The sequence below is a fragment of the Calidris pugnax genome, unplaced genomic scaffold (genome assembly GCF_001431845.1).
Source record: "Calidris pugnax isolate Ruff unplaced genomic scaffold, ASM143184v1 scaffold287, whole genome shotgun sequence".
In the NCBI taxonomy this organism is placed as follows: Eukaryota; Metazoa; Chordata; class Aves; order Charadriiformes; family Scolopacidae; genus Calidris; species Calidris pugnax.
Genome location: NW_015091025.1, coordinates 90,260 through 101,953, shown reverse-complemented (window position 1 = coordinate 101,953; position 11,694 = coordinate 90,260). Strand labels below are relative to the sequence as shown.

General features: G+C 46.5%; 2 protein-coding genes across 6 annotated transcripts; one reads left to right on the top strand and one right to left on the bottom strand.

Annotated features, from left to right (window-relative positions):
- Nucleotides 1-1,481: 1,481 nt before the first annotated feature.
- Nucleotides 1,482-10,276, bottom strand: LOC106896137. 5 transcript variants are annotated; one of them, XM_014955873.1, is made up of 4 exons: nt 9,332-10,276; nt 9,012-9,246; nt 8,204-8,384; nt 1,482-3,212 (listed from the first exon to the last, which is right to left on the bottom strand). In XM_014955873.1, the coding sequence occupies exons 1-4, from the start codon at nt 9,562-9,564 to the stop codon at nt 3,199-3,201; spliced, it is 663 nt and encodes a 220-aa protein (XP_014811359.1). In that variant the 5' UTR covers nt 9,565-10,276; the 3' UTR covers nt 1,482-3,198. The 5 variants fall into 5 exon arrangements, 4 of the variants coding, with proteins under 4 accessions (XP_014811359.1, XP_014811357.1, XP_014811358.1 ...); XR_001413593.1 differs by lacking the exon at nt 1,482-3,212 and adding exons at nt 4,384-4,999; nt 7,098-7,277 and having other exon boundaries at nt 9,012-10,276; XM_014955871.1 differs by lacking the exon at nt 1,482-3,212 and adding an exon at nt 4,384-4,999.
- LOC106896136 (interferon-induced protein with tetratricopeptide repeats 5-like) lies at nt 3,108-6,760 on the top strand. Its single transcript, XM_014955870.1, has 2 exons — nt 3,108-3,232; nt 4,906-6,760. The coding sequence occupies exons 1-2, from the start codon at nt 3,228-3,230 to the stop codon at nt 6,341-6,343; spliced, it is 1,443 nt and encodes a 480-aa protein (XP_014811356.1). The 5' UTR covers nt 3,108-3,227; the 3' UTR covers nt 6,344-6,760.
- Nucleotides 10,277-11,694: the final 1,418 nt, after the last annotated feature.

The window sequence follows — 11,694 nt, the reverse complement described above, 5'->3', positions numbered from 1 at the left end:
GCCCTCCCTGAGGGAGCCACTGCCGCCGCCGCGCCGGGAGAGCTCCGTTCGGCGGCGGGAGGAGGGCGCTGGGCCGGCGGCGCCCCTCAGACCATCCGGCGCGGCCTATCGGCGGCGAGGCCCGCCCGGCCCGGGGGGCGGTGGCCGCCCAGCCCCTTATCGCCGGTTTCCCCCTCCCCTCCCCGGCCCCGCCGCGGGCCTTGGGCCGCCCGAGCCGGCGTGATTCAGCGATTCTCCGTAGGGCCGCTCCGCCAGGGTGGGTTTTGTGCCCGGCCCCGGTCCCGCCGCCCGTCTGCGGGGAGGGGGTGAGGCCGGTCCCGCCACCGCCTCGGCCGGCAGCGGGAGCAGCCCCGGGGACGCCCGGCCCTGGCTCCTCGGGAAGGACGGGCCCGGTGCGGGGGCTGCCCTCCGCCCTGGGTATGGCCCAAATACATCGGATCTGATACCAACGCGCTGCAGTTCCAGCAGGGTGGGCATCAGAGCTGCCTGCAAACCTGTTCTGTCTTAAAGCCCCCCCAGTGCCACCCCCTGCCCTGGGCAGGGACACCTCCCACCACAACAGGTTGCTCCAAGCCCCCTCCAACCTGGCCTTGAACCCCTCCAGGGATGGGGCAGCTACAGCTTCTCTGGGCAACCTGGGCCAGGCTCTCACCACCTCACAGCAAAGAAGTTCTTCCCCACATCTCATCTCCATCTCCCCTGGTTCAGTGTCAAACCCCCCCCTCATCCTATGGCTCCCCTCCCTGATCCCTCTCCAGCTTTCCTGGAGCCCCTTGAAGGACTGGAAGGGGCTCTAAGGTCTCCCAGGAGCCTTCTCTTCTCCAGGCTGAACCCCCCCAATTCTCTCAGCCTGTCCTCACAGGAGAGGACAGGGGGAGAGCCTGTTTACAAAGGCCTGCAGTGACAGGATGAGGGACAATGGCTTTAAACTGGAGGGGAGCAGATTTAGATTGGAGATTAGGAGAGGGTTCTTCACTGTGAGGGTGGTGGAGCACTGGAACAGGTTGCCCAGGGAGGTGGTTGAGGCCCCTTCCCTGGAGATATTCAAGGCGAGGCTCGACGGGGCCCTGGGCAACCTGGTCTAGTTGGGGGGGTCCCTGCTGACTGCGGGGAGGTCGGAGGAGATGACCTTTGGAGGTCCCTTCCGGCCTGGACAACTCTATGATTCTATGACTCCAACAGCTCCATGTCCTTCTGCTGTTGGGGACTCCAGAGCTGGGCACAGTCCATGCTCTGAGGTAACTAACTGGCACTGCCCTGCATGTCTAATTTCCCGGAGAAGCGTGCCTGTGGTCGGGGACGCGTGGCCCCACTTGCGAAAACTCAGACCACATCCAATCCCATAATACAAATATTCACATCACCAAGTCCCAGGTCCATGGCAATATCTTCAGCAGAACACAGACACCTGATACAAGATACACAGTGGTCAAGGAGCGTGGCAAGAACAGAAACCTTTCTGTTTGTTTAGAAAGTGTTTACAGATTTTAATTGAAAAATCACTGGAGTTTTCACAGGACACACCACTCCACGCAGGCGACACTGCGCTACCCTCTGCGCTCCTGGGTCCTGTGCTTTAGGGTTATTTGGTTTTAAAGAACTCGGGTAGCAAAACTATTGCTCAGTGATTCACTTGGGCTTTCTGTCAAATTAATTACAAGGTGCTCTTCCCCCCTGGAGGAAACCCCAAGTTATAAAATGCCACACCTGCTGCTGTCAGACACAGCAATTCCAGGCTAAACCACGCTAAACTGGAACCAGCACAAAATGGGATATTTAAAGTGGTGCTGTCATTTACTATGGTGCAGTCCATTTGTATTATTTTAATACTGAAAACTGCATTTTGGGCAATTGTTTGGCTGGGCTGACAATAGCAGGGGAGAATTCTTTGTCAGCGAGGTTTCTCCCTAAAATGTGTAGCTCCTTTTGAAGCCATTCCCTATTTCTGAACATGGCCAGGAGCAGAAACGAGATGAGAAACCCATAGGCACTTGTAGCATAATAAACATTATAAACATAAACATAAACCGCCACAGCGGTTCCTCAAACTGACTGTCTCCATAGATTAGAAAAATACTCATTCTAATCTACATGTGATTTTGTAAATAGATTTGGACCACACTGAAAGGATGGGCACTCCCATCACAATAACTGTCACAATTCTCACTAATGACTATTCTTTGCTGTCAGATTTAGCAATACCCTTGGTATGCATCTCAAAAGAAAAAGGGCTAGGTTAGGCTTATATCAAGTATATGACGGTCAAAACAGTTTTTAGGAGGCTAAGTAATAGTGTAACTGCAACAAAAATAGGAATTAAACAATCAACTTTTCAAGAATTTTAAAAATTCTTGAAGCACTAAAAACACATTTTGGTTTAGGCTGGATAAAAATGTCCCTGTGTCCCCATTTCAGATGTTCATACCGTATCCTGTAATAAAGACATTTGGTGTATTAAACCCAAGAACTATCTGTGCAGAGTAAGCCCAGTAAGCACCAAACATTATACTTAATGAAAATTAAGTTTCCAAGTGTACTGTGAGTTCAAAATATCACAGAATCACAAAATGACAGAATGGCTCATGCAGGGCCATGCTTCTGAGCGTCTGCCAAGGCTGGAAAAATCCTGGCTGTTTTACTTTCGTTTATCCTTGCGGAATCCAACTGCAGTTTCACAGAGAAAACAGCAAGAGAGGGTTGTTCCTGGCAGGGCTGGAACAACAGCAGGGCCCCCAGGGTGCGGAGACAGGGGGTGAAGGAGCTTTAGGTGGATGACACAATATCAATAAAACAGGAGCCTGGAGCACGGCGTGAAACTGCACGAGGACTTTCAGCGGAGGCAGGAGGGGGAAATGACTCCTCCCTGGCCCGTGCACGATAACTGGGGCAGCCCAACATATTCTCCTTATGGTAGATGCCTCTGGATTCGAGCAGAGCAAAAGCTCCTGGGAGCTGCTGCCACATTCCCCACAACACAACACAACGTGTGGCACAGAGCCAGGCTGGGAGAAAAAACAGCAAGTTTAGTGACGCAGAGGTTTCTATTCCCCTCTCGGCGGCGGCTGCTGCTGCAGATGGAGCCTCAGCTGAAGTTTCACTTTCTGGTTCCTGTGATGTTTCTCACAGATGACGTCGGAGCTGGAGCACATAAAAGCCCATCACAAGGGTGAGCAGCAGTCCTTGGGCTTCCAAACTCCCCTAAGCCAAGTGAGCTGGGAAGGGAAACCATGAGGTAAGAGCAACTCAGTCTCTGAAAGATGCTTTTTTGCGTTGTCAAGGGAAAATAATGCTTACCATTTACATAAATTAAATTTATGCTTATGATGTAAATAATGCTTATTGTTTACATATTATAAATGTATGCTTATAATGTAAATAAAGATTATTGTTTATACAATGTAAATGTATTTACATAAAAGTCAATAATTAGGGACTTTGGGGATCCAAACAGCAGACAATATTTTAGAGGATGTTTGCTAGGAGAATCAAAATAAAATACAGGTACTATTGAATACTGTACTGTTGTTGCTTCTCCGACAAGGGCCAGTGTCTGTGAGCAGAGGTGACAGTCTGCATCACAAACCTGGTTCTGTGACATTCATGAATATTCATTTTCCACAACTGTCTTTTCCTCTCCGCTGTTGCCGTGGTTCTCAGCTGAGGCAATAAAAAAAACCACCCACGTTTCATTTTGAATTGAAGGGACCACTGAAATGTCCCAAGCTATTCCTGCAGAGTTGGGAGCCAGACTCTGTTCTGTGATACTCACCTGCAGCCAAAGGTTTCTAATAAATAGTGATAATAACAGGCACTTGCTCTCGCTTCCCCTTCATCCCAGAAGAAATGTAGTTACCTCAGATACAGCTTTCTAATGGGGAACTGCTGTTAATACCATCCAGAACACCAGTTGGGCAGAGGAGGTTACTTGAGAAAGGCAAAGAATTCTGTATGACCAACTTATGCATTAACAGCACTTCTAAATACCATTTTTGCCTGACCTTCCTCCAGTGCCTCTGTGGCAGGTGGTTTGGGTGGAAACGTGTACTCAGTGTCACTTTCCCCACTGCCCCAGAGCCTATCCCCACGGGGGTAGGGATCCCTGCCTAGGGATACGGGACACCTCACGGGATGCAGGGAAAAGCATTTGGGGATGGCAGGAGACGTTCTGGGATGTCTGGGGAGGGGAGCAAAGGCAGGGAAACGAGGGATGCATTGGTATAATCATAAACAAGGCACCACGATCTATCGAACAAGGATTTACAAACACAGGAAATGCAAAATGAAACTTATAATCAAAACCATAAAATACTCGGAACAAGGATTTACAAACACAGGAAATGCAAAATGAAACTTATAATCAAAACCATAAAATACTCGGAACAAGGATTTACAAACACAGGAAATGCAAAATGAAACTTATAATCAAAACCATAAAATACTCGGAACAAGGATTTACAAACACAGGAAATGCCAAATGAAACTTATATAATCAAAACCATAAAATACTCAGAGACGTGGGAAAGGCGCTATGTCACTTTCTTTTGTTTTCTGGGGGGAGCTCTGTTACTCAGTTACCTCTGTTGGGTAGGCTTCAGCAGCTGTCACCAGAGTAGAAAGTAGGTTCCTGAGCCCCAGAGGAACTTGGCCCCAGAGACCCACCCTCTCCTTTGACACTGCTGCTGTGTGAAAGCTGCCCTCACACACCGGTGAGGAGAGTTACCAGAATAACTATTCAGCTCCTCAGACCAATGGCTTCCCACAAGAGCTTTGGCTTTTGAGATATTGTTGACTGGTGGCACCAGGTGAGGTATCGCCTTCTCTTGAAGCCTGGTTTAAAAACAAGAGTAGCAAAAGGCCAATGGAGTATAAGTGAGCATAAGTACGTTTTTCTTTGATTTCTTATAGTACCATTTCCATGAACTCCTTGAAGAGCTCCCTGCTGAAGCTAGAATGTCATTTCACATGGACTTTGCTGAAGCAGGATGTGGATCTCCATCACCTTGAAGAAACAACAGGTGATCAGATCGAGTTCTTCGCAGAATCCAACATCACAAACTATAATCTACTCTCCTATGTGTGCCACCTGAAGGATTCAAATGAGGAAGCCCTGAGAAATCTCCAAAAAGCTGAAGAAGCAGCTCAAAAAAATCCTTCAGATGAAATGGACTGGAGAATTCTTGTTACCTGGGGGAACTACGCCTGGATCTATTACCACATGAAGAGATACGAAGAAGCTCAGGCTTATGTCAGCAAAGTGGAAAACAGCTGCAAAAAGCTTTCAAGTGCTGCTCAAGGGAAGATTCGGCTTCCAGAGATCTGGGCTGAGCAAGGATGGGCTTTGTTAAAGTTTGGGGAAAAATACTACCCGAGAGCAAAGGATTGCTTTGAAACTGCTCTGAGGGAAGAACCCGATAACCCCCGATTTAACGCCGGCTACGCAATAGTCATGTACCGTTTGGAGGTTTTCTCTCACAGACGATGCGAAGACATAAGCCCAGCCCTGCAGCCCCTGAAGCGTGCAATGGAACTGAATCCAGAGAACACTTTCATCATGGTATTACTTGGGTTAAAACTTCAGGAGCTGAAGAAAGTGGAGGCAGGGGAGAGGTACATTGAAGAAGCGATGCAGATAAACCCAGACCTTCCTTACGTCCAGCGATACGCTGCTAAATTTTACAGAAGGAAAGGAGAAATGGACAAAGCACTGGAGATTTTGAAAAAGGCCCTAGCAGTGATCCCAAGATCTGCCTTTTTGCATCACCAAATGGGACTTTGCTACGCAGGAAAGCTGTCGCAGTTGAAAAGGTCTACAAAATATCCACCGCGAGAGCAAGTGCAGGAGCTCATCCGACTTGCCATTTTTCATATTAAAATAGCGATTGACGAAAAGACAAATTTTTTTTCTGCCCATATGGACCTAGCAAACATGTATGCGCAAGGAAACAGGTATAGAGAAGCAGAAGAGACATTTCAGAAAGCGTTTAATATAAGTATTCTATCCTATGATGACAAACAAGCATACTACTACCATTATGGCAATTTTCAGCGTTTCCAGAGGAAATCAGAGTCTGAAGCCATTAGGTATTACCTAGAAGGGCTGAAAATTGAAAAAGAGTCTTATGGAAGATATATGTGCAGAAACGCTCTGACGAAAATGTTGGAATGGAGAATTCAGAGAGGGTTAGCAGACGCCACAGATTTTGGTACACTTGGGCTCGTTCACAAACTGAGCGGTGAGCACCGCAAAGCCATCGAGTGCTACGAGGAAGCCCTCGCTCTGTGTCCCCACAATGAAGAGTATCTGAGTGCATTATGTGAGCTGCGACTTTCCATCTCAAGCTAGAGCTCCCAAAGATCCTTCACGCTGAAAAAAAAGTGATGATCTGAAGAACACAGAGCTTCTAATGAAATAAAAAAAAATATCAAATCAAATCAGATCTAAATCACATATTACCCTTCTCCAAGAAAAAGATACAGGTGTCATGTTGTAGTATTTCACCTATCCACTTGGAAGGCATGCTTATACATAAATGGAACTTCTGATGCTTTTTCAATTGTTTTAAAAAAATGTATTTTTTGGTGTTATTTAGAAGATGCTTGGATTAAACCTAGTTCAGTTTACTGCCTTGTGTATTGTTTAACTATGTTTAACTATTGTTTAACTGCCTTGTGTATTGTTTAACTATGAAAAGTAAGCACTGTTTGGCTAGTTCACTGGAAAGCTTCCAAAATGGATATTAAAGAGCTTTGCATCCATTGAGTGTTGCTTTTGGCGTCTCTCTGCTGAGCAATCCTGATGTTAACAGATGAAAGAAAGGGAAATGGCCATTTGAAAAAGTAGCAGGGATAAAGTTTTGGCAGGATATGAAAGGGTCAGGAGGTAGCCCCATCTATTTCCCCTGAACTCTCAGTAAAGCTGGCTTCAGAGGTGTTGCAGCACAGAATTAAACTTGAGCACAAACCGACATCCGTCTAATTTACCCAAACCCACCCTCTCAGGAACAGAGAGAAGGGGTGGAGGAGGTGATGGTCTCCAGTTGTCCAACTAGAAGTCAGTATTCTTTACAATAGGCTGGGCTAATTCCATAGCGTTGTACCTTGGTATCGTGGTGCTTGGGGAAAACTAATGCTGTGCTTCCAATACACTTCAAGCCTGAGCCAGGAGCGTCAAGTGAGCCAACTGGTGACAGAGCCCATCAGGAGGGATGTGCACTTTGGTTTCCTGGAGCATTCCTGTCCCCACAACAGCAGTCCCACCTACAGACAGGATGACGGGCCTAAAGGAGTGTAAAATCCAGAAGCCCCATCATGAAACGTCAAGAAACCTCTCCCCTGCCAGCTCTCCCTCAAAGGATCTTCCATAACACAAGCGAAAGGATCAGGAGCATGTCACACAACCCCACCTTCTGCCTAAGAAAGGGCTGGGGCAAAATCCATCCAGCTTTTCTTTTACAAAGGTGGCCCCTACACAGGGAAAGAGTGGGGAGGGAGGAGAAGGGGAAGGACTGGGAGCAGGACTAACACTCCACTCCTGAAAGCTGGTGGGAACAACGGTAGGGTTGATGTCAGGAAGCCGTGGTGGCACGTCCAGGCTCCCCTCCACACCCTGACCCCGGAGCCTCTCCTGCCCCTCTCCTGGAAAGGGAGAAATCAGGAGTAAAGTATTCTGAGAAAAATGCAAGCCTGAACTTTTAAGAAGAGTCAAAGTGGCTCAATCTTCTCCACAGCAAAGAAATTCCTCTCCTCTGCTCTGAGGACAGGATGAGAAAGTTAGGGTGGTTCAGCCTGGAGAAGAGAAGGCTCCGGGGAGACCTTAGAGCCCCTTCCAGTCCCTAAAATGGCTGCAGAAAAGCTGGGGAGGGACTCTTGATGAGGGAGGGGAGCCATAGGATGAGGGGGAAGGGTTTGACCCTGAAAGAGGGGAGATGGAGATGAGATCTGGGGAAGAAATTCTTTGCTGGGAGGGTGGTGAGAGCCTGGCCCAGGTTGCCCAGAGAAGCTGTGGCTCCCGCCTCCCTGGAGGGGTTCAAGGCCAGGTTGGAGGGGGCTTTGGGCACCCTGGTGTGGTGGGAGGTGTTCCTGCCCAGGGCAGGGGGTGGCACTGGGGGGGAGTTTCAGTCCCTTCCAACCCAAACCATTTTGTGATTCTATGAAATTCCCCGTGAGGTGTAAACATGCGAGCCATCTATTGATTGTGCTTTACCTTCTCGGGGCTGTGGGGGGTTGCTCTGCCCACAGCACTTCCCGGGGATGCTGGCTGCAATCACTGCCTTCCACTTCTTGCCTTGGGTCTTATAAACGGGGAGAAATGTTCTTTCCCACAGGGTGGTGCTGCTGCATTGCCTGGTGACACTGGGAAAAGGCTGAGCTTGAGCCTGGGGAAGCTGAAAAAAAACCCCAAACCATGCATTTTGGGACAAACCCAGAAGGAGACAGAAGGTGAACACCTCTCATTCGCACCCAGGTCCGAACACACCCCTGGGGCCTGCACTAGTGGCCCAGGGGAAAAAAAAATAGTCACTTAGCAGAAGGTATTATTTTTTGAGGCAATCCCAGCTAAGGACATCATTGTGCTGACCGTGAAGCACTGCTGCAGCTTTAGTCAAACCCCCTCTTCCTCCTCACACACATTCCTAACACTTTAGAAAGAAAACAAGGAATTGTTGTGGCAACAACATATTCAAACATATTCACCATACAGCAGCACACACAACCTTTGTTTTTCAGGTCATAAATCATCATCCAATTTGGCAGAAACATTTCATGCTCAACGTTTTCTCTCTTTTTTTCTGAAAACAGGATTATTTTTCAGCAGAAGGTACTTGATTTTTCAAATGCTGTTTTCACATAGTTTTTTAAGGTATAATTTATTAAATGTCCCAAAACTAATCTGATAAAACTCTCTAGAACACAAATGATGTCAAAAGAATGATGATTTCCTCATTTCCAACCTCGTGCAGTGGAAACAGATGGGGTAAATTCAGCAGTTGTAAAGGGTTTTACTTACTAACCAGGAACTCCACTGCACAGGACGGAGTATTATCAGCAGCAGGATTCAGCTGAGACAGGATCCCTCTGTTTCTGCCTCGGGCAGATGTTTCCCCAGCCAAGTGTGACCCTGCTGTCCCAGGAAGCTGGATGGGCTCAGGGCTGCAGTAGCTCCATCCCAGCTTGTATCCGTCCATCACGGCACCGTGCCATGCCAGGAGACACCCTCTGCGGAGAACAGCCTGAATATTACCATCTCTGAAAAAGATACAATAAAAATTTGCAGATACGATAAATCATTTTTTAAAAATAGTATAATCCAGAGTCTTGTATAGTGTGCCACCTGAAGCACTGCATGTGGTAGGATGAAGACGAGCGGTTCCGTTTGTGGACCCGGGGTTGGGAGTTTGGCACGAGGCTTCGCAAACCTTGGGTTGTATTTGCTTTTCTTCCACTGGCACATCTGCTTCCTCTCTTCTCTGCCTCTTGCTGGGGAGACTCACGACAGGGCTGACACTTCCCGCTCTGTTTTACACCCAGAGAGCAGCATTCTGATACATCAGCTGAAAGTATCATTCTGCCTTTTGCCCACTGGCTTAATTCAGAGCAGAAACAGTGTTAGAAAAGCCTGAAATAATTCTATCCTCTCCAACAACAGAGCCATGTATAAAACCAGCTGAATTTTTTCTGCTGAATTAGATATTTAAAACAAGAAATACTGCCTTGATTAAAAGTTAAGCACAAAACAGCTTATGAAAAAAATAGCTTGAAATTAAAAAAAAAAATCCAAAAAATGCTAATAATTTATTACACAGTATTATTTACTAAGATAAAAATTTAGTATTATTCCAACAGACTTGCATAATATGCAGTTATGGCAGGAACAACATCTGACACATCATGATGTGATTACAAAAGTAATTAATTTTTTGTAAAGTAAATGACAACAATAGCTGACAACTTGTTGAAATAGCTTATCTTCTCTGTAGAGCACACCATTCTCTACCCTTTGATATAAACTTTTGCATCAGGATCTAAAACAACATCTTCTTCACCACTAATTAATAAAGCCACCTTTTTTTTTTCCTCCCAAACGTGTACATTTTTCCTAACTTATTAAGAAATACTCATGGATGACTTTTGTCTTTTTTTAATGAACATCTGTTAAAATCCGAATCAGGGCCCAGGACTCAATGGCCACATGGAGCAGAAAAAAGGTCATACCTCTAGTTTTAAGCAGTTTTAGTGCTCCCACCTCTTAATCTCCCATAAATCACGCTCCTGGCTCTGACCACCCTCTCATGGATGACTTTTGTCTTTTTTTAATGAACATCTGTTAAAATCCGAATCAGGGCCCAGGACTCAATGGCCACATGGAGCAGAAAAAAGGTCATACCTCTAGTTTTAAGCAGTTTTAGTGCTCCCACCTCTTAATCTCCCATAAATCACGCTCCTGGCTCTGACCAGGGAGCTCTGAAGCAGGGCAGCGAGAAACGCTTCGTTTGAGCACAGACAACTGAAGTCAAACAATTTTAATCTGTTATATCTGAAAGACGCATGAATAATAGAACTACTCGATACACATCCTATCCAGATATATATAAAAAAATATCTTATACCCCTATGGCTGTGCTCTTGATCTAAATAAAATTTGTGACTATCAGTCCGTTTCGCTTTCCCTTCTGAGGCACAAGAGCGGGTCAGGACACCACGAGCAGCCACCGGATGCACGGCAGGTGATTAACAAAACTACCAGTTCAGCCTTGATAAAGATTATTTGGACTCTGATCCATTTGCTAGTAACCAGAACGCAACTTTACTCAGCATCAAATCACAGGAATGATTTGCATTTCAGAATGTGAAGTCCCTCCCTCGATGGCTTTGGAAACGTAGAAACAGCCCGTTATTTATTAGCTCTTCACATCAGTAATTTACCCCATGAGGTCCGTGGCTCTGGTTGAGCACCCAGAGCATATTTCTCACACGATTAGTAGGAAACCATCGGGAAATCACAGCCCTTGGGCCAGGTGACCCCATCAGCCCTTCAGATGGCACAAAGAGGTGATTTGCACCACCTGAAGACATGTCTCCTGGGTGCAAGCAGAGACAGACTCGCTGCTGAAATACGCAGAAACAACTTGGTCTCCATCTGCTTGCCCAGACTCTAAATTTCTTCAAAAGCTGCTGGTTTTACAGGAGGAAGAGGCTGTGTGTTTGGAAACAACCGAGCCTCTCCCCAGGTCTCCTGGGCTGCCTTTGCGCTTCTTCCAGCTACTGCAGCTAAGCCAGGTCTGTCTGTCAGCACGCCTCGTCCCCTGGCACAGATTTCTCTCTCTTCAGAGAGCAGACAAGCCACAGCACCTCTTCTGCCCTCCCAATGATCAGCTGGAGGATCATACCTGCAATGCCAATGTTTAGAAATTCAAGCTTTAAAGAAAAAAAAAAAAAAACATCCCAAAAAGCAGCAGCCACCTCAAAATTTTGCTGTAGTGGGTTCGGGAAAGTAGGTCTAAAACCATATTTGAAATTAAATTGCAACTTATGTACAAAATTCAGGCACACTGTAAAAATTAAAGCTGTTTCAGAGACACTTTCAGCATAAATCACAATTTCCTGCCAGATTTTCTAAAAAAAAAAATAAAATAATGGCTTTGGCATTTGAAAGAGTTATTTGCAAAGCATTTAATGCTGACGGATAGACGAGGA

Excerpts from the sequence above, each read along its gene's own strand:
- LOC106896137 (XM_014955871.1), bottom strand. The coding sequence starts at position 9,564 with ATGATACTTTCAGCTGATGTATCAGAATGCTGCTCTCTGGGTGTAAAA. Across the intron at positions 9,247-9,331 it reads TACCACATGCAGTGCTTCAG|AGATGGTAATATTCAGGCTG; the intron begins GTGGCACACTAT and ends TATCTTTTTCAG. Across the intron at positions 5,000-8,203 it reads CCCCCCACAGCCCCGAGAAG|GTGATGGAGATCCACATCCT; the intron begins GTAAAGCACAAT and ends TGTTTCTTCAAG.